This window comes from Thamnophis sirtalis, unplaced genomic scaffold (assembly GCF_051295495.1).
Source record: "Thamnophis sirtalis isolate CommonGarterSnake01/CBP01778 unplaced genomic scaffold, rThaSir2_p1.2 scaffold_2, whole genome shotgun sequence".
Lineage (NCBI taxonomy): Eukaryota > Metazoa > Chordata > Lepidosauria > Squamata > Natricidae > Thamnophis > Thamnophis sirtalis.
Window position 1 is genome coordinate 43,914,677 of NW_028261382.1, and position 27,807 is coordinate 43,942,483.

General features: G+C 49.4%; 1 protein-coding gene across 1 annotated transcript; it reads right to left on the reverse strand.

The window, feature by feature from the left end:
- Positions 1 to 6,086: 6,086 nt before the first annotated feature.
- On the reverse strand, positions 6,087 to 27,580 carry STIP1 (stress induced phosphoprotein 1). The gene is made up of 14 exons (XM_087705227.1): positions 27,425 to 27,580; positions 21,330 to 21,539; positions 19,057 to 19,198; positions 16,998 to 17,139; positions 16,309 to 16,477; positions 14,189 to 14,315; positions 13,171 to 13,273; positions 12,332 to 12,452; positions 11,586 to 11,682; positions 10,613 to 10,737; positions 9,365 to 9,401; positions 9,119 to 9,222; positions 7,474 to 7,646; positions 6,087 to 6,641 (listed from the first exon to the last, which is right to left on the reverse strand). Exons 1-14 carry the CDS (start codon positions 27,431 to 27,433, stop codon positions 6,569 to 6,571), a joined length of 1,632 nt encoding a protein of 543 aa, XP_087561353.1. The 5' UTR covers positions 27,434 to 27,580; the 3' UTR covers positions 6,087 to 6,568.
- Between the last annotated feature and the right edge of the window lie 227 nt (positions 27,581 to 27,807).

Below are 27,807 nucleotides of genomic sequence, written 5' to 3' on the forward strand. Positions count from 1 at the left end.
ATCTCCGTTTCAAAGCTGAAGAGCCAGCGCTGTCCGAAGACGTCTCCGGGGTCCTGTGGCCGGCATGACTCATGGCCAAAGGCGCACGAAACGCCGTTACCTCCCCACCAAAGGCGGTCCCTATTTTTTCTACTTGCATTTTTTACGTGCTTTCGAACTGCTAGGTTGGCAGAGGCTGGGACAAGGAACGGGGGCTCGCTCTGTTATGCGGTGCTAGGGATTCGAACCGCCCAACTGCTGACCTTCCTGATCGACAAGCTCAGCGTCTTAGCCACTGAGCCACCGCGTCCCCTTATTATTTATTTATTTATTCCCCCCCCCCTTTTTTTTTGCACGTAGCAATAGCGAAACACAACCGAGTTAGCTTTGGAGGTGCGATCGGACGCCGAGGTTTGAAAAAAACAACACAACAACGTAGTAAGATAAACAGAGATGGAAGGGACCTTGTAGGTCATCTAGTCCAACCCCCTGCCCAAGTAGGAGACCCTTCACCATTTCTGACATATGGGCAGTCCAGTCTCTTTTTGAAAGCCTCCAGTGATGAAGCTCCCACAACTTCCGAAGGCAACTTCTGTTCCACTGGTGGATTGTTCTCGCTGTCAGGAAATTCCTCCTTGTTTCTAGGTTGAATCTCTCCTTGGTCAGTTTCCATCCATTCTTCCTTCTCTGACCTTTGGGTGCTTTGGAGAATAGCTTGACCCCCTTCCTCCTCTCTGGGGCAGCCCCTCAAATATTGGAAGATGCTAACCTGTCTCCCCTGATCCTTCTCTTCTCTTCCCTAGACTAGCCAGGCCCAGTTCCTGCAACCGTTCATTGTATGTTTTAGTCTCGTCCCCTAATCCTCTTTGTTGCTCTTCTCTGCACTCTTTCCAGAGTCTCAACATCTTTTTTACATCACCAACCTATACTTGAAAGGCCCAGGAGAAACCCCTGATGTATTCCTTGACTTACAGCCTCATTGAGCCCAATATTGACATCGCTAAGTGAAACGTTGGGCCGTGAGTTTTTTGCCTCATTTCACGACCTTTCCTGGCACAGTTGTTACGTGAATCTCTGCAGCTGTTCATCTAGCCACACGGTTGTTCAGCGAATCTAGCTTCCCTCGTCGTCAGAAGGTCACAAAAGGGGGATCACCTGATCCTCGGGGCAACCGTCATAAATAGCAACCGGTGGCCAAGCATCTGAATGTTAAATCCTGTGTGACCACGGCGATGGTCGTTAAGTTGTGAAAAAAACGGTCCGAAGTCACTTTCTTCAAGGCCGTTGCAACTTTGGTCACTAAATGAACTGCGTGTGCCACTTTAAGAAAGGGGGGACTTCATTTCCCAGAATTCCCCAGCTACTATGGAGTTGGAACGGCACCATTCTTAAAAACATGCTGGCTTGGGGGAATTCTGGGAGTTGAAGTCCACCCTTCTTAAAGCGGCCAAGCTGAGAAATATCTAAGCACAAGGATGGCGAAACCTTTCGGCATCGAGTGCGCAAACCGGAATATGCGTACGCCCCATAGCGCTGGAAGCTCAAAAGAGCAGCTGACCGTTGCACATGCGCGCACCACCCACCTGGTCTTTCTGATTTCCGGTGCACTAAGGCATGCTGGCCAGCTGATCTTTGAGTTTCCAGTTACTCCAGCACAAGGATCAGCTAGCCAGAGCGCATGCGTGCGCTGGAAACCAGAAGAGCAGCTCGTGATGTGGCACGCGTGCCACAGGTTTGTGCCATCATGGTCCTAGAGACTTAAGAAGTCACAAATAGTCACATACTGTATAAAAACGGGGTCCTCTGTGTTACAGAGTCGTGCAAATCCGTGATCATTTTGCAATCCATTACATGCGTCTGTCATACTCATAGGTTACCCGGTCCCCTACTTCCGTGTTGCGAGGGAGGAGGTTCAAGTATGAATTGGCACCGTCGGTCTTTGTGCGCGCTGTGTGTTCCCTCGTTCGACTTCCTTCTTTTCAAACGCAAAAAACATTTTGACTATTTACAAGTTCAGTTCGTTCCCCGAGACCCTAGATAGGGGAATATATATATATATATATCCAAATTTTACCTCCATCTCTTAACGCCCTAGTCTTTTCCTTAAATTAAACCAATAGCAATAGCAATAGCAGTAGACTTATATACCGCTTCATAGGGCTTTCAGCCCTCTCTAAGCGGTTTACAGAGAGTCAGCATATTGCCCCCAACAATCTGGGTCCTCATTTTACCCACCTCGGAAGGATGGAAGGCTGAGTCAACCCTGAGCCGGTGAGATTTGAACCACTGAACTGCTGATCTAGCAGTAGCTTGCAGTGCTGCATTTAACCACTGCGCCACCTCTACCCCGGTTACTTTTAGCCTTTTGACTGTTATCTTTGTAACCTAGCCAGCATTGTTAGTTCACCCCTACTGAACGCGGGCAAAGATGGTTTGAACTTTGTTTGAGCCAACTTCTCCTGATGAAGATCACGCACCCGAGTTTTGGATAGGTTTCTTCCCTCCTCCCCAATGGAGGGGAGGCTCAAAAGTTTTCTTTTGTACAAATCGTGGTTTCAAATGTCTTGGGTTAAAAAGTTTAAACGCCGTCCGCCGAGCTACCGGTTTATAATGTGAGTAAGCAAAGACGGTTTTCTTCCGTTTCCTCTTTTTTTTTTGTTTGGGGGGGGGGGAGGAAAAGGGTCACACAGTTGCTGCATGCTTGCTGGGTCACAGGATGGGTGGATCTGGCCCTCGCCTTCACCCGCCCTGTCGCAACTGGGATTTCTTTAGGGGTGGGTGGGTGGGTGAGTGGGAGATAGAAGTGGTGCAAAAAAAAAGTGTGAGTAGATGTGGAACATGTGAACTTTCCTGGGTCAAAATTGCCCCATTTCGGCTGTGTCACTCAGGCGCCTCTCCCCGGCGTCGTCTAGCGCAAGGAAAAATATTTCTTAAGAGATGTGATAGCAAAATGAGCCCTTTGGTCTAGTGGCTAACAAGGCACCAGGTTGGAAAGTGGGCGACAAGGGAGTTCCAGTTCCGCGTTTGCCCTGAAACCCGGCGGGGTGACTTTGGGCCAATCACCGGGTGACGGCGAGTTCTAGTCCTGCCGTAGACATGAAAGCCAATTGGTTGACTTTGAGCTGATCAGGAGACGGTGAGTTCTAGTCCCACTTTAGGCCTAAAAGCCAATGGGGTGACTTTGCCCCAATCACCAGGACAGAGTGAGTTCTAGTCCCACCTTCGGCATAAAGGTCAGTGGAAAACTTTGGGCCAATCACCAGGAGACGGTGAGTTCTAGTCCTTTCTTAGTCATGAACGTCAATAGGAAACTTTGGGCCAATCACCAGGAGACAGTGAATTCTAGTGCTGTCTTAGACATGAAAGCCAGCTGGGTGACTTTGAGCCAATCACCCAGTGTTTGTGAGTTCTAGTCCTGCCTTTGGCACAAAAATCCACTTGATGACCTCTCTCTCAGCCCAACCCACCTCACAGGATTGTTGTGGGGAAAATCAGAAGAGGTCTTGTGTTCACGTGATCAAAATTCAGACGCTCGGCAACTGACTTGTATTTATGACGGCGGCAGTGTCCCGGGGTCACGGGATCCACTTTGGCGACCTCCTGACAAGCAAAGTCAACAGGGAAGCCACATTCACTTAACAACCAGGTTACGAAACTTAACACCTGCAGCGATTGCCTTAACAGCAGCGGCAAGAAACGTCGTAAAATGGGGCCAAACTCACTTGACAAATGTTTCGCTTAGCCACAGAAATGCTGGGCTCCATTGTGGTCATAAGGGCGAGTAGACAGCAATATAAATTCAATCTATATATATAAAAATGGCTGTGGGTGTCCGTGTGTGTGTGTACACCAGCATAACTCTGGAACGCCTTGAGCAATTTCAACCAAACTTGGTACACAGATGACTCACTCTCTGGAGAAAAATACTGTGGGGGTAGGACACCCCTCGGGGTGTGTGTTCTGTTAAGATTCAGCCTGTTGTGCCTTAAAATGGCTTCTACTGTACTGCCGTAAAATGGCTTCTACTGTGCAGCACAGTGGAATTGCCATGGTAACGGCTTCACAGTACTCCACAAGGGGGCTCCCTCTGGTAAGGGGGAAAATCCAACATTAGAAATTACGTTTGGTCCGGACATTTTTCCCCTATAAATAAATAATAAAACCAGGCAACGCCGGGTTATCGGCTAGTAAATAAATAAATAAGGACCGCCTGTATTTCACTCTCCAGCCAAAAATGGCTCAGTGCAAAGGAAACCAGGATTGTATCAGCCACTGTCAGAAAAAAAAAAGCAAATCTCCCAATTTATTGATTTTCCACCGTCGGCCGAGAATCAAACTTTTCCAGGAAAGGATGCGAAACAAACAAACAAACAAACAAACAAGGGCGGGGGAGGGAGAATAAAAAAATGAACAAAATCTGATTTAAGTAGCCTGAAAAATCAAGCCACCATTTGCACCTACAAGCCCTACATGACAAGGGCAAGAAACTCAGCTGTTGAAAGAGAGGAATATAAAATGTGACGTCTCGGCTGCAAATTCCTCAGAAATGGGAGCTGTTCCTCGGCGCGTCAAGATTGCGCCAATGCGGAAAAAGCTGACGCAACGTTTCCAGATTGCACAACTTATCCTCCCCAAACTCTTTTTTTTTTTTTTAAATCACCCTCTGACGAAGCCTTAGGAACTTTTAAAAAAAGATGATTAAAATCTTCCAGGACTCCAGAAATGCTTCAGAATAACTGCAAGCAGATTAGCGGAAGGAAAAAACAAAATGAACAGGAGGGGGAAAAAAAGAATTAAAAAAAATGAATTCAGGAATCCTGGGAAAAAAGGCCGATCTGCGGAATGCAAACTTTTGGGTGCAGAACATGAGTCGTGCAACAGTTGGAAACCAAAGGAGGCTCGCTGAAGTTTCTTGAATCCCCAATTCCAAATAGTTTTCACTTACCTTCCTTACCGTTTCGCTAATGTGTACATGGGTGCATCAGTGGTGGGATTCAAATAACTTAACTGGTTCTCTGCCCTAATGACCATCGGGGTAGGTGGGGCTCGGTGGTCATATGACTGGGTGGGCATGGCTAACTCAAGGTCACTCACCTCCATGGGCGCTTTGCTTTAGCTGTTACAATGTAACAAGGGTTAACAGGAGAGGCAGTTTCTGTAAGCAGGGCAATAAAGATTAGGCTAGAAACAACCGCAGAATGTTTCCTTCCTGCCTTCCTTACAGGATTAGCTCTATAAAGTGGGGGAAAAAAACAAAAGGAGATTTCTTCCAACAACCGGTTCTCTGAACTATTTAGAAAGTTACCAACCGGTTCTCCCGAATAGGTGCGAACTGGCTGAATCCCACCACTGGTGTGCATCCACCGTCCACGCATGAGCCTGGCATTCTGAAATGCGCTTTGCTCACACATGCGGCGTACACATATGCGCCTGGCCACAAAAATGTCCCCAAATAGGACAACAGAGCCTGGGCAGGTGGGCGGTCCAACCCGCGATTTCCACTCACTGTTCAGGCGAACCGGTCTAAACTGGCTGAATCCCTCTGATCCACTTCTCATCCCCGCAACTTTTTTCTGAATGTGCCGATTTTTCAGCCCACCTCAGTGGGATTTTAATCCTTTAGACCCCCACCCAATAGTTTTCCTTTCTCAAGATGCTATTCAGGTAGAGTCTTCAAGTTACAACAACTTGTTTAGTAACCGTTCGAAGTTACGACGGCATGGAAAAAGAGTGACCCATGGCCGTTTTTCAGAGTCACGACCGTGGTTCACGCAATCAAAATCTAGACGCTTAGCAACTCATATTTATGACGGTTGCAGCGCCCTGGGGGGGGGGGTTCATGTGATTCCCTTTTGCGACCTTCTGCGCCAAGCAGACTCGCATGGGGAAGATGGATTCGTTTAACAACCCGGGTGATTCATTGAAACGATCGCAGCAGGAAAGGCGGTAAAACGGGGCAAAAACTCAATGGCTTCGCTTAGCGATGGGAATTTCGGTCGTTTTAAGCTGAGGACTACATGTAACAAACCGGCCTGATCTGTTCATTCGTCTGCCGAACGGAAGGGAGGAAACTTTCGCTGAAAAGAGGAGACTCGGAAAGACCCTAATTTTGCTCCTTTCTGCTTTTTTATTGGATGTGCTGGAGACCAAAGTAAACCGCAGCCTCACGGCCGAACGAAAAAAAAACGGAGAAACAAGCGACGAGGCTCGCCGGGGGCCACAGTTGCTGGCCGAGAGAATTGAAAACTGCAAGGGTGGGGTGGAAGAAGAGGGGGGAACCCCCCCCCTTACCCCAAAAAAGAAAAAAAATGGCAGCTCACAACAAGGGGTGTAATAACCGAGACAGAGTAACAGGCCGGGAGACGATGGAGAAAGGCCGTTGTTTTTTTTCCCGGTGCCGAAATAGGGTGGATGGTTGGTTACAAGCACGGATATGTGCAAGAGGCCGAGGTGTGTGTCTCAAAATGTGTGAGTCTCTGCCTTCTGCCAAGGAGGCTGGACCCATTTCATGGAGGAAGTCCCATCAAGGCTGCCTTTTTTTTTTTTCTTCAACCGGGGGCATTTCTTTGTGAAGGATGGGTCAGTATCATCACCGGATGGCGATCAAGCCAACATCCATGAGCTTCTGGATCTTCTGAGCAATGACAGGGTTTTTCAAGTGTCTGCGGGGGGGAAAAGGAGAAAGAGAGGGAATGCGGTCAGGAAGATCCCTAAAAATATTTTCCCCCCCATGCTTGGTCAACATTTAGCACTGTTGTGGCCCAGTGAGGAGGTTGGGGAGGAACCTGGGCCAGTCCTGGAGTCTGGGGAAGGCTCGGAGGAGGGCTCTGTGTCGGAGGCAGAGAGGGGGCCAGGGCCGTCCAACAGTTATCAGCTGCCTTCAGAGTCAGACAACAGTGAGGCAGAGGAACAGCTGGAGCCTGTTCCCAGTGTACGCATGCGTACAGCTGCCAGATTAAAAGAACAGCTGGGAAGTCAGGGTCGACTTGGGAGTAAAGCCACAGGTGGACGGTGAAGGACCGCTCCCATAGGACATAAAAAGAGGAGCAAATGGGGAGTGGGCTTTTGCAGGAAACAATTCCTTCGTTTTGTTTGTTTCAGGAGTTCGTTTCACACACACACACACACACACACACACACACAAATACACATACAGTTAAATATTTTATGTATGTTTTTGTTTGTTTTAAAAACAAAACAAAACAAAACAAAACAAAACTCTGTTCTGGTGACAGGGACAGCATCCGGCCAGTAAATACTCAACTCCATTCAACTGCCCAGACTCCACCCCCGCAAGGGATTATGGGGTCATTAAACAACTAAAAAAAAATATACGCACCTTCCCAGCCCTATTGGCTCGGTCCTCTCCAACAGTGGCCAAAATGAACTGCCCAACCCCACTCTAGCTACACCCCTTAGCGAACAACGGGGTGATGACCAAGTCTCAAGATCATCTAGCTTTATCTCTTACGCATTTCCCCAGCCCTGACTCACTCGCTTAGCGCCTGTGGATCTTTCTGCATCTGTTCCAAGATCAGCCGCATGGCTGGATCACTCATGATCTGCTGCACCTCGGGGTCGGCCATGGCCCGGCGCTTCACGTCCTCGGGGTTGTCGTTGCGATTGTACTGGGACATCAGGCAGCGCTGGTAACCTTCGGCAGCCTCCTGTGGTGTTGCACCCGGGAGAAAAAAAATTCTTTTTAGAGGACAATCGTTGTACAACGCTCGTTGGAACATTCTGGAACATAACTTTCCCTAATTAATGGCCTTTAATTATCATTTCTTCCAGTAGTTTCGGTGTGTTGAGGCACATACAAGTAATCCTCGACTATCGACCACAATGTTTCCGTGGCTTACGCGAGACATTTGTTACAACCCTGTTTAACGACCTTTCTCGTTCCAGTTGGTTCGGTGAACCACGGCGGTTGTTAAAAATTAGTAACCCTTGTTGAAATTAGAAACTGTTGTTAAGCAAATTCGGCCTTCCCCATCGACTTTGTCAGATGGTCGCAAAACCGGATCACCTCTTTCTCTCTCTCTCTCTCTCTCTCTCTCACACACACACACACACACACCCCTCAGGGACACTACAACCACCATAAATACAAGTCAGTTGCCAAGCGTCCAAATTTTGCTCACGGGGATGTTGTAATGGTTGTTAAGTGCGAAAACAGTCCTAGTCACTTTTTCCAGTACTGTTGTAACTTTGAAGTCACTAAATGAACTGTTGTACGTCAAGGACTACCTGTAAATGCTTATCCTTTGGGACCACAGAGGGCAAACAGGCCACCCCTTGCCCTGCAACCTTTGCACTTCTCCTCCCTGCCAGGGGAGTTGTCGTGGCCTCTCGGCCACCAGCCCCCTCCAGCAGCCGAACTAGAGGAGGAGGGGGAGACGGCGTGGGAGTCAGGGTCAGCATCTAGGCAACCTGGGAGCTCCGACGGGGAAGAGGGAATGGAGCTGGCAGAGAGAGAGACAGGAGGAGGAGCCTGGGCCGTCCGTCAGCCCTAAGACGGAGAATCAACAGCCCCCAGGGTCTGGAGGTGGCTGATGAGGAAGAGGAGGAACGGCTGGGTCCAGTGCCCGATATGCGGATGTGCAGAAGGCAGTGGAGAGGAGAGCAGTGGAAATCTATGGGCTGGTCCTTGGGATGGAAGAGCCACCGCTGCTAGCGAAGCCCCACCCTAGCTCTGGGGATAAAAGGCAGGGGGCGGAGATGAATAGATGTGGCAGAGGAGAGGAGAGCAGTGGAAATCTATGGGCTGGTCCTTGGGATGGAAGAGCCACCGCTGCTAGCGAAGCCCCACCCTAGCTCTGGGGATAAAAGGCAGGGGGCGGAGATGAATAGATGTGGCAGAGGAGAGGAGAGCAGTGGAAATCTATGGGCTGGTCCTTGGGATGGAAGAGTCACTGCTGCTAGCGAAGCCCCACCCGAGCTCTGGGGATAAAAGGCAGGGGGCGGAGATGAACAGGTGTGGCAGAGAACTATTCATCTCCCTGCCGGATGGACTTCTTAGCCTGCGGCGAGAGAGAATGCCGGGGCTGCTGGCATTCCTAAAGGAATCTTTTCAGTTCCCGCCAAGGAGGTTTGTGGTGAACAGCTGGGTCAGAACAGGTGTGCCTGGCCGAGTCCTCACCTTGCAATTTGAGTCCAGCTCCAGCGCCTTCTGATAAACGTCCATCGCTTTGGTGTAATCCTTCATGGCTTCCAAAGCCGCCGCTTTGCGCGTGTAACCTTTGACTGCAAAAGCGAGGAAGTCCCATCAGCTTCGGAAAGCGGGACGGGCATTGAAGATGGGTGGACTTCAACTCCCAGAATTCCCCAGCCGCCCCCCCCCCCACAGATACCCAGAGTGTGGAGAGGTTCAAATCCATCTACTTACTGAACGCGGGTTCTAAACGGATGCATTCTTCGCAGTCCTGCGGAACGAAGAAAGCATTTTAAGGTCACTTTTCTCAGAAATAAAACACTTTTTCCTTCCTCTTGGTTCAGCCATTCGCTAATTTTCCTCATTCGACCTCGCTAGCCCAATCTTGAGAAGAGCCCGTTTTGACTACCGTATTTTTCAGAGTATAAGACATGGTGAAAAGAGAGGGTGAAAATTTGGGTGCGTCTTATACACCGAATGTAGCCGCCTCCCTCTCACCCTTCACATGCCCCGGTTTTGGCCTCTGTGCGTCGTGCTTTCGGGTGCCGATTGGCGCCGATGCGCTTTGGCGATCCCCGCAGCCTTGAACGGGTCTCAAACGGAGCGTAATGGGAGGCTGGAAACATGAGTCACAGAGGCCAAAATGGCAACCAGGAACAGCTGCTGCCTCGTCTTGACCGGTTCCACGCTTCGCCTGCTGTACTCTCACCGGAGCGCCCTGCGGCAATCAACCGAAGGTCAGTATGAGTCCCAACGCCCGTGTGCTCACAACCAGCGAACTTCCTAACAGGGAGGACAATTAACCAGTGGAACGGCTTGCCTCCAGAAGTGTGGGTGCTCCATCATTGGAGATTTTTAAGAAGAGACTGGACAGCCACCTGTCTGGAATGGTATAGGTTCTCCTGCTCGAGCAGGGGGCTGGACTAGAACACCTCCAAGGTCCCTTCCGTTATCTTACTATCCTTCCTTCCTTCCTTCCCTTCCTTTCTCCAACAGTGGTGTTTTTTTAAGACATTGGACTGAAATGGTGGAGGGTCTCCTGCTTGAGCAGGGCGTTGGACTAGAAGACCTCCAAGGTCTCTTCCAACTCTGTTATCTTGCTATCTTTCCTTCCTTCCTTCCTTCCCTTCCCTTCCCCAACAGTGGTGTTTTTTTTAAGAGATTGGACTGAAAAGGTAGAGGGTCTCCTGCTTGAGCAGGGGGTTGGACTAGAAGACCTCCAAGGTCCCTTCCAACTCTGTTATCTTGCTATCCTTCCTTCCTTCCTTCCTTCCTCCCTCCCTCCTTCTCCAACAGTGGTGTTTTTTAAGAGATTGGACTGAAAAGGTAGAGGGTCTCCTGCTTGAGCAGGGGGCTGGACTAGAAGGCCTCCAAGGTCCCTTCCAGCTGTATTCTATTCTACATTCTACATCCCCTGAGTCTTCTTGGCGTGCTGATTTCAAAAGAAACCATTACGGCTTATCGACAAGGGGCGATGCTCACCTTAACCGCTAACTGGAACTCCAAGAGCTTGGTGTAGCAGGCTGCTCTGTTGCTGTACAGTTTGGCATCGCTGGGGTTGCGTTTGATCGCTTCCGTGTAGTGCTTCATGGCCTGCGGGTAATCCCCTGGGGGAGAAAAAGACCGTCACGAGGCGGACGGAGCCTCCCGATTCCAAGGCAGTATATCTCTGAATAAGGAGTGCCGGGGACAAAAAATAATTTTGGGATTTTCTGACTGCGCCTGCAGGCTTCCTGAAGGAAGCGGATTGGAGAAAAGAACTGATCTTTTCAGCATTAATTCAGCTGTGTTTTTTTCTCCAGCAATGAATCACATCACTCCACTGTTAGAAACGGCATCTGCTCAGTGTGGTAAGTATAAAGGTAAAGGTTCCCCTTGCATATCTGTGCGAGCCGTTCCTGACTCTAGGGGGCATTGCTCATCTCCGTTTCAAAGCCAAAGAGCCAGCGGTGTCTGAAGACGTCTCCGTGGTCATGTGGCCAGCATGACTCAACGCTGAAGGCGCACGGAACGCTGTTCCCTTCCCACCAAAGGTGGTCCCTATTTTTCTACTCGCATTTTTAACCTGCTTTCGAACTGCTAGGTGGGCCGAAGCTGGGACAAGGAATGGGAGCTCGCTCCGTTACGCGGTGCTCGGGATTCGAACCGCCAAATGCTGACCTTTCTGATCAACAAACTCAGCGTTTTAGCCACTGAGCCACCATGTCCCACAGCAGTTTTAAGCTGCTGGCAAGGAAGCACATGGCCGAATGCAGCGTTAGCAACTTTGAAGCAGTTGGACTTCAACTCCCAGAATTCCCCAGAGGTTGCTGTGCTTGAGAAACACCCAGCCTAAGGGGGCCAGTGTGGGAAGCGCTGTTCCTCCAGTGGGGAGACATGGACGGAAGTCCAGTAAGGTTTTTACCCTGACGCGCCATGCAAACCACCACCAAACCCAAGTGCAAAACCCGTTCACCTTTCTGGAAACATTCGTTGCCCTTGTTCTTCTCTTCCAAAGCCAGCTCAGGATTGATGTAGGCCTCTCTTTCTTGTTCTTTTAAGATCTTCTCAGCCTGGGAAGAAAGGAAGTTTAAACGTTATCCACCCAGGGAGAAGCTCCGGTATGAAGGAGCAACTGGACGGTGAGTTCTAGTCTTGTCTTAGGCATGAAAAGATGGCTAGGTGACTTAGGGCTAGGAGACGGGGAGTTCTAGTCCCATCTTAGACATGAAAGATGGCTGGGTGACTTTGAACCAATCATCAGGAGACCGTGAGTTCTAGTCCCACCTTAGACATAAAGATGGCTGGGTGATTCAGGGCCAATCACCAGGAGACGGTGAGTTCTAGTCTCCCCTTAGGCATTAAAGATGGCTAGGTGACTTAGGGCGAGGAGAAGGGAGTTCTAGTCCCATCTTAGACATGAAAGACAGCGGGGTGATTTAGGGCCAATCACCAGGAGACAGTGAGTTCTAGTCTCTCCTTAGGCATGAAAAAATGGCTAAGTGACTTAGGGCGAGGAGACAGGGAGTTCTAGTCCCACCTTAGGCATAAAGATGGCTGGGGGACTTTGGGCCAATCCCCAGGAGACGTTGAGTTCTAGTTCTAACTTCGGCACATTCTGGAACATTTCCTCTCTCAGTCCAACCCACTCCATGGGGTCGTTGTTATTGTGGAGAAAAGAAACCCCCCCCCTTTCCACCAAAACTCTCGGGAGCTGCTTGCCTGCTGACACTTCTTTAGCACTTCCGGAATCCGGTGTTCAGCCAGGGACTTGTTGAAAAACTGAATGGCTTCCTTGTACTTTTCTTCCTTGAAGTAGGAGTTCCCAATTCGGGCGTAAGCTCTAGACGCAACGACAATCACAACAACAACAACTGTCACCATGCAGCTATCGAGGACCGAGTGTGGAGAAAGTCCTCGGGCAAGCGAATAATGCCTGGCCGATCCGCTGAGGGACAGGAAGGCAGCCTCATGGATGGCCAATTCCATTACATGCTTTCGAACCGCTAGGTTGGCAGAAGCTGGGACAAGTCACGGGAGCTCACTCCGTTATGCGGCGCTAGGGATTCGAACCGCCAAACTGCCGACCTTTTTGATCGACAAGCTCAGCATCTTAGCCACCGGGCCCCTGCGTCCCTTTTATTTCCAGTTTAGGCCAAAACAACAACAACAACAACAAAACACTGCAATGGATTTGCTTAATGACGTTCAATTGAGAACCACTGAAAAAAAGTTACTCGCTTAACAACTGCCGCAAAAGGGAAAAAAGGCCCCAAAGTGAGCTGGGGTTCACCGATTTAATGACTGGCACGACTTATGACTGTAATCCTGGGCTCAATCTTGTCGTAAATCGAGGCAGGTTGTGATGTAAATTTTCAAAGCCCGTATATCTTTTTCATCCCAAAATGGGAAGTAAGCCAATTCTGGTGCAAATCCAACTAAGAGGGTTTCTTAACAAAGGTTGACAAACATCGAAACATCGGAGAGGCAGCTGAAAAAGAACAAAACTCAAACTCTGATCCCTCCCGAGGAAACCATCCCAGGAATGTTGGGCCACCTACTTGGCAATTTGTCGATAATCTTCCCGGTTCTCACGCCCCAACTCGATGGCTTGTTCACACAGTTCTCGGCATTGGTTGTACTCCGCTTTTTCAAAATGCACCGCTGAAAACCAAGGGAGAATCACACGCACACAGACACACACACACAGACAGGTGTGAGAACTACAGGTGCCTTCCCCACCCAGTTGGTAAACAAAAGTGTTGTCCTCTCTCCGCTAGCTGGATGAGGCTGATGGGCTTTGTCGTGGCCCGCCAGCAGCCAGTGAAGTTGGCAGTAGATTCGGGCAGTGAGGAGGGTTGGGGAGGAACCTGGGCCAGTCCTGGACTCTGGGAAGGCTCTGAGGAGGGCTGTGTGTCCGAGGAAGAGAGGGGGACAGAGCCATATGCCAGATATCAGCTGCCTTCAGAGTCAGACATCAGTGAGGCAGAAGAACAGCTGGAGCCTGTTCCCAGTTTGCACATGCACAGACTTGCCAGACATGAAGGGCACAGCTAAAGAACAGAGGTCTACTTGGGAGGAAGGCCACAGGGGGACAATGAACGGTGCCTCCCAGGGGAAATAAAAGAGGAGCGACAGGGGAGTGGAGTTTGCAGGAGACCGTTAGTTGGTTTGTGATTCTCCGATCGACAAGCTCAGTGTCTTAGCCACCGAGCCTGCAAACAAATAGACCTACCTAGAAACAAGCCAAGCCCAGATGGTTCTATTTTAATAAATTCCGGGGCTCAGCACTCCCCGCTTTCCTAGGTTTTCAACAGTTTAAAACGTGGGTTACGGAAACGGTTTCATTTTGTAAAGGGACAGAGAAGAATTCTCTAACTTTCCCCCCCACCCCGTTGTGCTGTTTTGAACCCACGGAAGGAAATATTTGTAGCTCAGGAACTGTGGAGCCCTCGGAATGGAGTTGTTTCCTTGAAGACATTTCAAGACCCAACTAGGGAACATCACCAGTGCTAGAAGGGTCTCTTTTTAAGCCTGCAGGCTTGTCCCCCACCCCCACCCCTCTTCCGCCCATCTCACCTGCTTGATTAGTAATGTAAGTCATATTGGTGGGATCCAAATCTTTTGCTTTGTTGTAATGTTCCAGGGCTTTCTCGAAGTCTTTCTTCTTATAGGCCTCGTTCCCCAATTCCTTCTCCTTCAGGGCCTGAAAATCAGCAGATCCACCTTGATTAGGGAGACTTTTAAGGCTGGCTTGGCAGCCAATCCAACACAAACTGTTGGGCCCAGTAAGGATTTGTCAGCTTTCCCTGCTGGCCACCCACTGTTTAAGAATCTCTCTAATTTTCCTCATTGCTTCCTTCCTTCCTCTAATTTTCTTCCTTCTTCCCTTCCTTTCATTTCTTCTCTTTCCTTCCCTTCCTAATTTTCCTCGTTGCTTCCTTCCTTCAATTTTCTTCCTTTCATTCCTTTCCTTTGATTTCTTCTCCTCTTCCTAATTTTCTGAATTGTTTCCTTCCATTTTCTTTTCCTTTCCTCTCTAATTTTCTCCCTTTTCCCCTTCCCTCCCTCCCTCCATTTCTTTCCTTTTTTCTCTTTCCTTCCCTTCCTCTCTAATTTTCCTCGTTGCTTCCTTCCTTCCTTCCTTCCTCTAATTTTCTTCCTTCTTCCCTTCCTTTCATCTCTTCTTTTTCCTTCCCTTCCTCTCTAATTTTCCTCGTTGCTTCCTTCCTGCCTTCCTTCCTCTAATTTTCTTCCTTCTTCCCTTCCTTTCATTTCTTCTCTTTCCTTCCTTTCCTAATTTTCCTCGTTGCTTCCTTCCTTCAATTTTCTTCCTTTCATTCCTTTCTTTTGATTTCTTCTCCTCTTCCTAATTTTCTGAATTGTTTCCTTCCTTCCTTCCATTTTCTTTTCCTTTCCTCTCTAATTTTCTCCCTTTTCCCCTTCCCTCCCTCCATTTCTTTCCTTTTTTCTCTTTCCTTCCCTTCCTCTCTAATTTTCCTCGTTGCTTCGTTCTTTGCTCCCTCTAATTTTCTTTTCCTTCCTCTCCCTTCCTCTAATTTTCTTCCCTTCCTTTCATTTATCTTCCCTTTCATTTCTTCTCTTCCCTTTCCTTCCTAATATTCCTCGTTGCTTCCTTCCTTCAATTTTCTTCCTTTCATTCCTTTCTTTTGATTTCTTCTCCTCTTCCTAATTTTCTGAATTGTTTCCTTCCTTCCTTCCATTTTCTTTTCCTTTCCTCTCTAATTTTCTCCCTTTTCCCCTTCCCTCCCTCCCTCCATTTCTTTCCTTTCTTCCCTTTCCTTCCTCTCTAATTTTCCTCGTTGCTTCGTTCTTTCCTCCCTCTAATTTTCTTTTCCTTCCTCTCCCTTCCTCTAATTTTCTTCCTTCCCTTTCATTTATCTTCTTTCATTTCTTCCCTTCCTAATTTTCCTCGTTGCTTCCTTCCTTCCCCTAATTTTCTTCCTTTCCTTCCTTTCATTTCTCTTTCCTTTGATTTCTTCTCCTCTTCCTAATTTTCTGAATTGTTTCCTTCCTTCCTTCCATTTTCTTTTCCTTTCCTCTCTAATTTTCTCCCTTTTCCCCTTCCCTCCCTCCCTTCATTTCTTTCCTTTCTTCTCTTTCCTTCCCTTCCTCTCTAATTTTCCTCGTTGCTTCACTCTTTCCTCCCTCTAATTTTCTTTTCCTTCCTCTCCCTTCCTCCAATTTCCTTCCCTTCCTTTCATTTATCTTCCCTTTCATTTCTTCTCTTCCCTTTCCTTCCTAATATTCCTCGTTGTCTTCTTCCTCCCTCTAATTTTCTTCCTTCCCTTCCATTCATTTCTTTCCTTTGATTTCTTCTTCCCTCCCTAATTTTCCTCGCTGTTTCCTTCCTTACTCCCTCCAATTTCCTTCCCTTCCTTTCATTTCTTTCCTTTCATTTCTTTTTTCCTTCCCTTCCTAATTTTCGTTTCCTTCCTTCCTTCCTCTGATTTTCTTCCCTTCCTTTCATTTCTCTTTCCTTTGATTTCTTTTTCCTTGCCTTCCTAATTTTCCTTCCTTCCTTCCTCTAATTTTCTTCCCTTCCTTTCCTCACTAAATTTCGTCCTTCTGCCCTTCCCTCCCTTTCCTTTCTCTTCCCTTTCTCTCTAGTTTTCCTCGTTGCTTCCTTCTTTCCTCCCTCTAATTTTCAAACTTTCCAAATTGCCAGAGTATAATACCTGCTTCTTGTTTTCTGGCAAGTCTTCCTCCATGGGTTCTGCCTTGGGCTCTTTCTTAGGGGGTGGAGGAGGCGGGGGAGACATGGCTTCGTCGTCATCGTCAGCGCTGGCTAAGTCGACTCCGAGCAGCACCCCAAGTGTCGTCATCACCCGGGGGTCCTTCAGTTTTCTGTCACAGAGCAGGGAGGCAAGCAGGTGAGAAGCCCAGCCTGAGCACCTCAGATACACCCCCCTTGGTAGGTTGACCCAGTGCAGGAAGCTAAGGTTTAACTCCACTCCCCATTCACCGTCCTCCTGTGGCCTTACTCCCAAGTCGACCCCTGTTCTTTAGCTGTTCCCTTCGTGTCTGGCCACTCTGCACGTGCGCACACTGGGAACAGGCTCCAGCTGTTCTTCTGCCTCACTGATGCCTGACTCTGAAGGCAGCTGATAACTGGGATACGGCCCTGGCCCCCTCTCTGCCTCCGACACAGAGCCCTCATCAGAGCCTTCCCCAGACTCCAGGACTGGCCCAGGCTCCTCCCCAACCCTCCTCACTCTCTGAATCTGCTGCCAGCTCCACTGGCCTCTGGCGGGCCACAATGGATTCCTGAGCTAGGAGACTCTGGCTCTGGTCGAGGAAGGGTACAACCTTGACTGGGAGGGATCAGCCCCCCCCCCCTTCTGCAATACCCATCGAGGACACTCACGCTCCCAGCTCCGACGGTTTGTTGCGGAGTTGCTCAATCAGCTCTCTGTAACTCGGATCGCTGAGGAGATTTCTGGTGCGGGGATCACTCTCCAGCTTCTGGTAGAGGTTGGGCATGTTGAAAGGATTCATGAGATTCCGTTCTGGAAGAGGACAGGGGGCGGGGAGAAGAGAGAAAGAGAGAGAGGAGTCAGGGTCTTAAGGGGATTTCCTTTGGGGGGGGCTGCAAAACTCCTGCCATTTTCAGCTTTAACTTCTCACCCATCTGACTCCTATTGTTCTGACTCAGCTCCCCAAGCACAAGAAACCCTCAAAAGAGCAGTGGCTCTTCCGTCCCGAGGACCGGCCCATAGATTTCCACTGCTCTCCTCTCCTCTGCCATATCTATTTATCTCTGCCCCCTGCCTTTTATCCCCCGAGCTAGGGTGGGGATTCGCTAGCAGCAGTGGCTCTTCCGTCCAAAGGACCGGCCCATAGATTTCCACTGCTCTCCTCTTCTCTGCCACATCTATTTATCTCTGCCCCCTGCCTTTTATCCCCAGAGATAGGGTAGGGCTTCGCTAGCAGCGGTGGCTCTTCCGTCCCGAGGACCGGCCCATAGATTTCCACTGCTCTCCTCTCCTCTGCCTTCTGTGCATCCGTGTGTCAGGCACTGGACCTAGCCATTCCTCCTCTTCCTCATCAGCCACATCCAGACCTGGGAGCTGTGGACTCTCCATCTGAGGGCTGACAGACAGCCCAGGCTCTGCCTCTGTCTCTCTCTCTGCCAGATCCATTCCCTCTTCCCCCTCGGAGCTCCCAGGTTGCCCTGATGCTGACTCTGACTCCCACGCCGCCTCCTCCTTCTCTGATTGGGTTGCTGGAGGGGGCTAGCGGTTGATGTCCTGGGGTCGTGGGATCCCCTTTGGCGACCGCCTGACTAGCAAAGTCAACACTTAGCAACCGTGTTGCAGATCGTCCTCGAGTTACAAAAGTTTGTTTACTGTAACAAAGTTACAACCGCCCCGAAAGTGACTTACGACCACACTCACAACCAAATGCAACACGGCCACGTGGTCAAAATTCAGACGCTTGGCAACCGACTCGTATTTACGACCGTTGCAGTGTCCTGGGATCACGCCATCCCTTTCTGCCGCCTTCTGACAGGCGAAGTCGGTAAGAAGCCAGGTTCGCTTAATGACCATGTTACTAACCAAACGACTGCAGCAATTCCCTTAACAACGGGACAATGAGCCGAGGTGGCGCAGTGGTTAAATGCAGCACTGCAGGCTACTGGTAGATCAGCAGTTCAGCAGTTCAGCGGTTCAAATCTCACCGGCTCAGGGTTGACTCAGCCTTCCATCCTTCCGAGGTGGGTAAAATGAGGACCCGGATTGTTGGGGGCAATATGCTGACTCTCTGTAAACCGCTTAGAGAGGGCTGAAAGCCCTATGAAGCGGTATATAAGTCTACTGCTATTGCTATTGCTAAACGGTGGTAGGAAAGGTCGTAAAATGGGGCGAAGCTCACACTTACAACTTCACAGAAATTTTGGGCTCACTTGTGGTCGTAAGTCGAGCACTTCCACGTACCGGATCTTTCCATAACTATCTACATCATCATTATCATTTAACGATCCCATAATCCCTTGTGGGGGTGGAGTCGGGGCAACTGAACGGAGCCGAGTGTTTTACTGGCCGGATGCCACTCCTGTTGCCAGGGCGGAGTTTTGTTCAGCAGAGACATTCTCATCGTGCCCAGAGAGAAATATCTGCCTCTACCTAGGATCAAACTCATAGGCTCCTGATTGTGAGGCGAGAGCGCCACCTCTAGGCCACCGCACCAACCATGACTATCTCCCCCATGTCTTGTTTTTTCATTCAATCCTTTACATGGACCCCAGTGAGTTTGGGGGATCAATAATGTGTACAACCCCCCCCCTCCTTCTTCATGGAAAGGTTGCATGGCCCTTGGCTTGGCCTGCTTTTCAAAAGAGACAGGCGCTATCTATTCCGGATTGCTGCAAGGGAAACGTAAGACTCTCCAAGTCAGGGGGAGGACCCTCCTCCCCTTCCCCTCACCTGCCAGCCTGGATTCCATATTTTGCAGGCCTTCCTTCAGCTGGGCGTTACCCGGCTCGTGTTTCAGCCCTTCCGCGTACGTCTTCTTCGCTTCCTCAAAACGGTTCAGGAATTCCAAGGCAGCTGCTTTCCGGGAGTAACCCTGCAAAGAGCAACGACAACGCATCAGAGGCAGGCGACGCCCTCCACCAGCGTCCCGTCCCCCCCCGATCATTAAACAAATCCACAGCTGTCTTGCAAACGTTAAGCATTTTTTTTCCTTTTGGCTAGTGTCAGAAATGCCGCTTGGCAGCAAACATTGCATTGCAAATGGGACTATTCTTGTTTCAAATATGTTTTATTTTCATTTTCATTTCATACAGTCACATATATACTGTGCATAACCGGGGCCATATAACATTGAGCAATAAACACAGCCATCCTTGTTAACAATACCCCCCAAAATACAAACCCAATGTACCTCTTCGACCCTCCATACACCTTTTCTTTCACCCCCCTCCAACTTTCCTTTCTCCCCTCCAACATTCCCCTCTACCCTACTTCCCCTCCCCCTCTAGCAATAGCAATAGCAGTAGACTTATATACCGCTTCATAGGGCTTTCAGCCCTCTCTAAGCGGTTTACAGAGAGTCAGCATATTGCCTCCAACAATCTGGGTCCTCATTTTACCCACCTCGGAAGGATGGAAGGCTGAGTCAACCCTGAGCCGGTGAGATTTGAACCGCTGAACTGCTGATCTAGCAGTAGCCTGCAGTGCTGCATTTAACCACTGCGCCACCTTGGCTCCTATCACTCCTCTCTCCCAATACACTCCCTCCCTTCCATCTCAGCCTCCCTCCGATCCTCTCTCCCACCCTCTCTACCCCTCTTTCTTCTTTCCCTCTGCAAATGGGACTACTCTTAAGCGCAGTTGTGTGACCAAAAGACTGTGTGTGTGTGTCAGAACTTCAGACCTGGGTTGTAAGTACAGGTAATCCTCGACTTACGACTTCTATCAAGTCCAATGTTTTTTTGTTGCTAAGCGAGACAATGAAGCGACTTTTGCCCCAGTCTATCGTGTTTCCCCGAAAATAAGAGAGCATCTTCTTTTCTTTTTTCTTTTCTCTCCTCCAAGGATTTTATTTTTTATTAGACATTTTATAAAGAAAGTGTTGTCCGAGTCTTTTCTTATACATCCTCTCGTATACATAATCCATTTTAAATCATAGTTCTGTTTCCAATTTCAGCCACATTCATTCCCCTATAAAACTTATTTTCTTCTTAGTACATAAGCAATATCAAGATGGCCCCTTCAAAGTTAAACCAAATTATCATTTCATAATTCATCTCTGTTGGGTCTATTTTACTATAAGCAACATACAGCTTTAACACAGAGAACCTTTAACTTAATTATACACAATTAACAGTGTTACTGTAATTCCCTTATATCTTAATTAAACCCCGAAAATAAGACAGGGTCTTTTCTTTTGACTCAGTGTTGGAGCATTCACAACTTCTGGAGGCAATTTCCCCAGTGATTAATTGTTCTCATTATCAGGAAATTTCTCCTTAGTTTTAAGTTGCTTCTCTCCTTGATTAGTTTCCACCCATTACGTCTTGTTCTACCCTCAGGTGCCTTGGAGAATAGCTTGACTCCCTCTTCTTTGTGGCAGCCCCTGAGATATTGGAAGACTGCATAGTTCATTTTACATCATGTTTTCATTTTGCATTTCAGTCATCTTATTTTCGTTCCATATTCTTCCGCTTAATTTTAATTTCTTCTTAATATATAAACAATATCATTATTTGCCTCTCTAAATCAATCAAATTTAACGTATCATTTCCATCTATTATTCTGTTTTACTATTAATTATATATCCTCAAATTTAATTTTATATAGCAAACATTTCATTTAATTATCTACAAGTAATACTATTAATCTATTTCCACCACATTATATTGAATATATACTGTTGGCTATATTTACTAAATTTCATTCTAGTCCACTAGCAAATACTTTTCTTTCTTTCCTCCTTTCAACCATTTTCTCTTAGTCTCTCAGGAACTTCACTTCTTTCCTCTTCTCTCCACCCGTTTACCTAGTTTTTCTTTTTCTTGATCTTAACATTTCTATCTCTTTCCTTTCCCATCTTTTCCCTCCCTTTTTAATTCTGCTGCTTTAGTATCTCTCCTCAGTTTTTCCCTTCATCTTTCCCCATTCATCCCACCGTGACTGTTTTAACTTTCCCTTTTGGGGGGTGAAAGGGAAGAGGCTTTGGAAGTATATTTTCTCACCTTGCCCCATTCGGGCTTCAGTTCTATGGTCTTGCAAGCGTCTTCGAGGGCCTTGTGGTACTCCCCCTTTTTGGCATAGGCAGCAGAGCGGTTGCTGAAGAGCACATGGTTGGCGGAGTCCAATTTGATGGCCTCGGTGTAGTGCTTGATGGCTTCGGCGGTGTTGCCGGAGCTGAGAGCCTTGTTACCTTTCTCCTTCAGTTCGTTCACCTGGAGAGGGAGAGAGGGAGAGAGGGAGGGAGGGAGGGAGAGAGAGACACAGAGACACACAGAGAGAAAGAGAAACAGAGAGACACGCAGAGAGAGAGACAGACAGAGACACACAGAAAGAGAGAGAGAAACAGACAGACAAAGAGACACACACACAGAGAGAAAGAGAAACAGACAGAGAGACACAGAGACATACATACACACACACACATACACAGAGAGAGGGAGAGGGAGAGAGAGAGAGAGAGAGGAGCAGTGAGACATTAAATCTGGGTGGGGGGGGGGAAGTCCAGTTGCTGGACTGGCAAAGGACTACTTCCCACACTTATGACCATTGCAACATCATCTTCTTTTAATGACCCCATGATCCCTTGCGGGGTGGAGTCTGGGCAGCTGAATGGAGATAGCAGAGTGTTTACTGGCCGGGTGCCTTTCGTGTCGCCAGTGCGGAGTTTTGTTCAGATACATTTTCATCGTGCCAGGAGAAATATCTGCCTCTACCTAGGATCGAACTCACAGCCTCTGGATTGTGAGGCGAGAGCTCCACTTGTAGGCCAGGACACCACTCCTATGGCTGTTGCAACATCACGTGGTCAAAATTCAGACGCTTGGCAACCGGTTCATATTTACAACGGTTACAGTCATGTTGAGACAAACAAAGTCTACGGGAAAAGCCAATCTGAATCTCACTTAACAACCTTGCAACCATCTTAACAACTGCAGCGACTCCCTTAAAAACTGTGGCAAGAAGAGCTGTAAAACGAGGCAAAATTCACCAAACCATCTCATTTAACAACAGAAACGTGAGGCTCAATTGTGGTCATAAGTCAAGGACTACTGTTAATGGAAGAAAAATCACATTCCGGTATCCGTATGTTCTCTGTCCGAGGCTTCCCGAGAGCCTGAAGCCAACTCCTTGTCCCACAAAAACCCCTTTTCTTAATTTGTTGTGAATTCTGCTCCTTCACCTCCAGCAAAGTCTTTCAAGGGAGGATTTACACTCACAGACCTTATCTGGCTTGGAGAGGAGCCAGGTTGAAATCTGCAGAACTTGACAAGGAGTCACAAACCAATTAAGCGAATGGTCTCCTGCAAACTCCACTCCCCTTTCGCTCCTCTTTTGTTTCCTCTGGGAGGGGCCATTCACCGTCCACCTGTGGCCTTACTCCCAAGTCGACCCCTGTTCTTTAGCTCTTCCCTTCGTCTGGCAGCTCTGCACATGCGCACACTGGGAACAGGCTCCAGCTGTTCTTCTGCCTCCCTGATGTCTGACTCGGCAACTGATAACTCTGGCCCCCTCTCTGCCTCCGACACAGAGCCCTCATCAGAGGCTTCCCCAGACTCCAGGACTGGCCCATCTTCCTCCCCAACCCTCCTCAGTCTCCGACTCTGCTGCTACCTCTGCTGGCGGGCCACAGCACTGTATCTATGTGCAATAGTCACGTTCATTTCTTCCCTCCAGGAAGAGAAGCCAGGGAGATAGAAGGGCCAAACTGTATCCAACTAGGGGTGCCCGTCCATCCCCTGTTCATGGACACCAAGGGACCTTAAAGCGAGCATCTGCAGCTCTCACCTGTGTCCGGAACAACCGTGACATTAAATCAGAGGACAAGGTCCCCCCATCACATTCTCACGCTCTTCCCCAGAGGAAACGGCAATCCAGAGGTAGCTTCCTCTGAGTCACCGCTCCCGGGACCAGCAGCTGAAATTACAGATGGCCAAGAATAACCATCCTTTTTGAGCAGCGACAAAATGTCACGGAGGCTCTTTTTCGGGAACAATCCCGGGTGCCGTTTCACCTCCGCGCTTGAGCTATGCGGGGAAACGGGTTTATTTATTTTTTTTTCATCCCCAAAAAGCGAAGGAGGGCAAGACAATACAAGCGTCACACCCCACCCACCCCGGGCGGCCCGTTTGGGATGGCGCAAGGAGGCAGGAACACACAGACACATACAGGGAGAAAAAAAAGGCCGAAAGGCTCAGCCATGGAAGTTGGAGCCCGGCCAGGTTGCTATGGTGTAAAACCCTGACACAATCTCACACCCACCTGGGGCTGCCTTACATTACAGGTCTGTTCTGGTCCCCCCCCCTTTCCTTTTTCTGCTCGCTCCAGTTTTCTGGCACCTTGATTTAAAAAAGCCAACTGGCTTCTTCCATTCATTTTCACACCTGGGTTACAAGTGCCGTTAGGATGATGAGTGGCAGGAGAGTTTTAATTAGTGGCAAAAGGTCAGAGTGGGGAGGGGGGGGCACAGTTCTGAGTCAAGCTTCAGCCCCCAAAAGGGAGACAGGTTTTTTTTGCAGGAGGCCAAAGGTCTACCCGTTTAGAGACACACGTTATTCAATAGGGGGAAATCCCTGCAGAAAGAGCGACCCGCTGTTTTCAACTTCCCTGGTTCGCGCACGATGCCGAGTTGGGGTTTAATAAGAGTTTATCGAATAAACCACAGCTGGCTTAGTGCACCCCAAACCGGGATGCCGAGGGGAGAGTGGCGTTACTTATGCCATTTGAAGGGGAATATTTGTAGGGTTGAAATGAGGGGCTCCTTATTTTCCTTGCAAACGTTTCGTGACCCAGCTAGGCAACGTCATCAGTGCTAGTAGAGTGGGGTTTCTTCTCATTTTATATTCTAATCTAGTGGAATATCAAGTGTTGGGGGTGGCAAACAGCCCAAGCAAAGAACCTCTTAAGACCACTCTTCTCCAATACTGGCAGGGCAAGCCACTAGAATATAAAATGAGAGCAAACCCCCACTCCCTTCTAGAGCTGATGATATTACCCGGCTGGGTCATGAAACGCCTGCAAGAAAACAACTCAGCTCAGAGAGCACCCAGGACCCCTCATTTCAACCCTGAGCTACGAATGTTCTCTTCTATCCAATTCACTTGTCTATAAACAGAGAAAGTCACACTCCCTTCTAGCACTGATGAGGTTACCAAGCTGGATCATGAAACGCCTGCAAGAAAACACTCAAGAGAATATCAAGGACTCTACATTCCTCTTCCTCCTCCTCCATTCCACCATCCCCACTCCCTTCTAGCACTGATGAGGTTCCCTAGCTGGATCATGAAACGTCTGCAAGAAAACAATCAAGCTCAGAGAATATCAAGGACCCCACAGTCCTCCTCTCCACTCCTAGCACTGATGATGTTCCCTAGCTGGGTCACCAATCGTCTGCAAGAAACCCACCAAGTTCAGAGCGTGCCAAGGACCCCTCACTTAGGCCACTGTTAAACCCAAGCCAGATGTGCAAACCCAACACTTCTGTCGGGGAAAGGTCTCTGCACATTCCGGAAGCAGCCCTGCCAAAATAATCCAGAGCAGTGAGAGGCCGCACGGGCCTCCCAAATGGCTGAAGAAGACATCCTTATCCCTGATCCAGGAAGAGTTTGACAGCGAGGTCTTCCCTCCATCGATGCCGAACATGCTGCGACGTGCAAAGTTAGGCTTGGCCCCTCTTCTTTTCGTAAACAGCTTCAAAGAGCCGAGAGGTTGCGCTAAGTTCTGTTCAAGTGGCTTCCCGTGCTTTGCTGGAGAGGCAGCGTTCACATGCAAAGGCACCTTCGTGCCCAAACAGCACCACCTCCTACAAGCTGTCTCTGCAGATCGGAAGAGCGGCCTGCTAACAGCGGAGCGAGGTGGGAACTGTGACATGTGGCGGAAAACTGCTTTGGACGGGATCCGTGTGCCTAAAAGCAATCCATGTCCCTAATATTATAAATATTATCCCTATATATATAAAGGTAAAGGTTCCCCTCGCACATGTGTGCTAGTTGTTCCCGAATCTAGAGAGCGGTGCTCATCTCCGTTTCAAAGCCGAAGAGCCAGCGCTGTCCGAAGACGTCTCTGTGGTCATGTGGCCGGCATGACTCAACGCCAAAGGCGCACGGAACGCTGTTTCCTCCCCACCAAAGGTGGCTCCTATTTTTCTACTTGCATTTTTTACCTGCTTTCGAACTGCTAGGTTGGCAGAAGCCGGGACAACGAATGGGAGCTCACTCCATTACACGGTGCTGGGGATTCGAACCGCCGACCTTTCTGATCGACAAGCTCAGCGTCTTAGCCATTGAGCCACCACGTCCCATATATATACATACATGTATGTTCCTAAAAGTGACTTGAAAAATTGGAAAGTGCCCACAAGAAAGGTAGGCTCCCAGAATAGAGAGAAGGACTCCCATTAATCTGAGCAAATTTGTCCACTTTGAAATGCCGTCAGTGCAGTAAACATCCCCCCCCCCCCCAAAGCAGAATCAATTCACACACAGAGAGACACACACACAATTTGCCTTCATTCAAAACCCGTAACATCCATAGGTCAAAGGCCCCATCAATGATAAAGCAAATCACCTGTAAACACACTGGTAAAACTAAACCTGTTCTAGGACACCTCCTCTAGCCAATCTGAGAATAGCCCGGCAGGGGATGATGGGAGCTGTAGCCCGGTCTACAAAAGCATGGCTGGCTCCCCTTGGACCTCAGCTCAACATTGTGGTGGCCAAGCTCTTAAGAGCAGACATGATAAAAGCCATAGAAATCCCTAAGAAGGTTCAGAAGTGATTCTTCTCTGTATCAACACAATTTAGTAGTGTTAATAACAATGATTAATAAGTTCTCAACACCCATTAGTGTGGACAGCTGGGAAGCTACGTGGCCTGGGGATGGTGGGTAAGGTCATTCCTGTGAAGGGGGGCAAGTGGGCCATGCAGGCTGGGGATGATGGGGTAAAGGGTATTATTTGGAAGGAGGCAGGTGGGCCATGCAGGCTGGGGATGATGGGTAAGGGTATTATTTGGAAGGAGGTGGGTGAGTCATGCAGGCTGGGGGTGATGGGTATGGCTATTACATTGAAGGAAGCAGGCGAACCATGCATGCAGGGGATGATGGGTAAGGCCCATTACTTTGAAGGAGGCAGGTGGGCCATGCAGGCTGGGGATGATGGATATAGCAATTACTTTGAAGAAAGTCGGTTATACAGGCAGGGGATGAAGGGTAAGGCCATTACTTTGAAGGAAGCAGGCGAGCCATGCATGCAGGCATGCATGGGTAAGGCCATTACTTTGAAGGAGGCAGGTGGGCCATGCAGGCTGGGGATGATGGGTATAGCTTTGAAGGAAGTCGGTTATACAGGCAGGGGACGAAGGGTAAGGCCATTACTTTGAAGGAAGCAGGCGAGCCATGCATGCAGGGGATGATGGGTAAGGCCATTACTTTGAAGGAGGCAGGTGGGCCATGCAGGCTGGGGATGATGGGTATAGCTTTGAAGGAAGTCGGTTATACAGGCAGGGGACGAAGGGTAAGGCCATTACTTTGAAGGAAGCAGGCGAGCCATGCATGCAGGGGACGAAGGGTAAGGCCATTACTTTGGAGGCAGGTGGGCCATGCAGGCTGGGGATGATGGATATAGCAATTACTTTGAAGAAAGTCGGTTATACAGGCAGGGGATGAAGGGTAAGGCCATTACTTTGAAGGAAGCAGGCGAGCCATGCATGCAGGGGATGATGGGTAAGGCCATTACTTTGAAGGAGACAGGTGGGCCACGCAGGCTGGGGATGATGGGAACCCACCCCATCCAAGGGCAGCACGTGGGGGGGGGGGAGAGACTGTCGGTCCCCTTCCCAAGATGCACTGCGAGCTCCCCCTTCCTTCCTTCCCCACGAGGCTTCTCCCCCCCCCCCACTCAGCGGGCTCCTCTCCTTTCCCTCCCCCCATGGTGCACAACCATGGAGCCTCCCCCTCCCCCCGATCCTGGGGACGAGCCCCCTCCCCCCTTCAACGTGCATTTCCCAGAATCCTTTGCAAAAGGCACAGCCCTCCCTCCCTCCCCCCTCAGGTTGACACCCCCCCAGCCCTTTCCCTTCCCCCCCCCCACCAGCCCTCCCACCTTCTCCATGGCGCCGGGGAAATCTCAGTTCCTCCGCTCGCCTCTCCTTCGGCTTTTTCCCGTCTGGCTTTCCGGCTCCTTCCTCCGCCCGCCTTTCCCTTTTCCCACCCCGCCTTCTGGAACCTGCTAGAATGCTCCCGCCCCGCCCCCGGGGCCCGATTGGCTCCCGCTCGCGCGCGTCGGCCCGACCCCCTTCCCGCCTCGTTGGTGGGAGGCTAAAAAGAGGGCGGGCTTTCCCTCTCTCCGCCTTTCTCCCTCCCCACCTCCCCCCGAGAGGTGCGGATTGGTTCGTCGCCGCGGGCTGCCCTCCGGCTATTGGCCCGCGCCGTTTGACAGGCTTGTGGAGAAAGAGGTGGGGGGGCGAGGTTTTGGGAAAGTCCGCT

Coding starts and splice junctions, on each gene's coding strand:
- STIP1 (XM_087705227.1), bottom strand. Junction 16,478..16,997: donor AAACCGTCGGAGCTGGGAGC/GTGAGTGTCCTC, acceptor GCTCTGTGACAG/AAAACTGAAGGACCCCCGGG. Junction 13,274..14,188: donor TTACATTACTAATCAAGCAG/GTGAGATGGGCG, acceptor CTTGGTTTTCAG/CGGTGCATTTTGAAAAAGCG.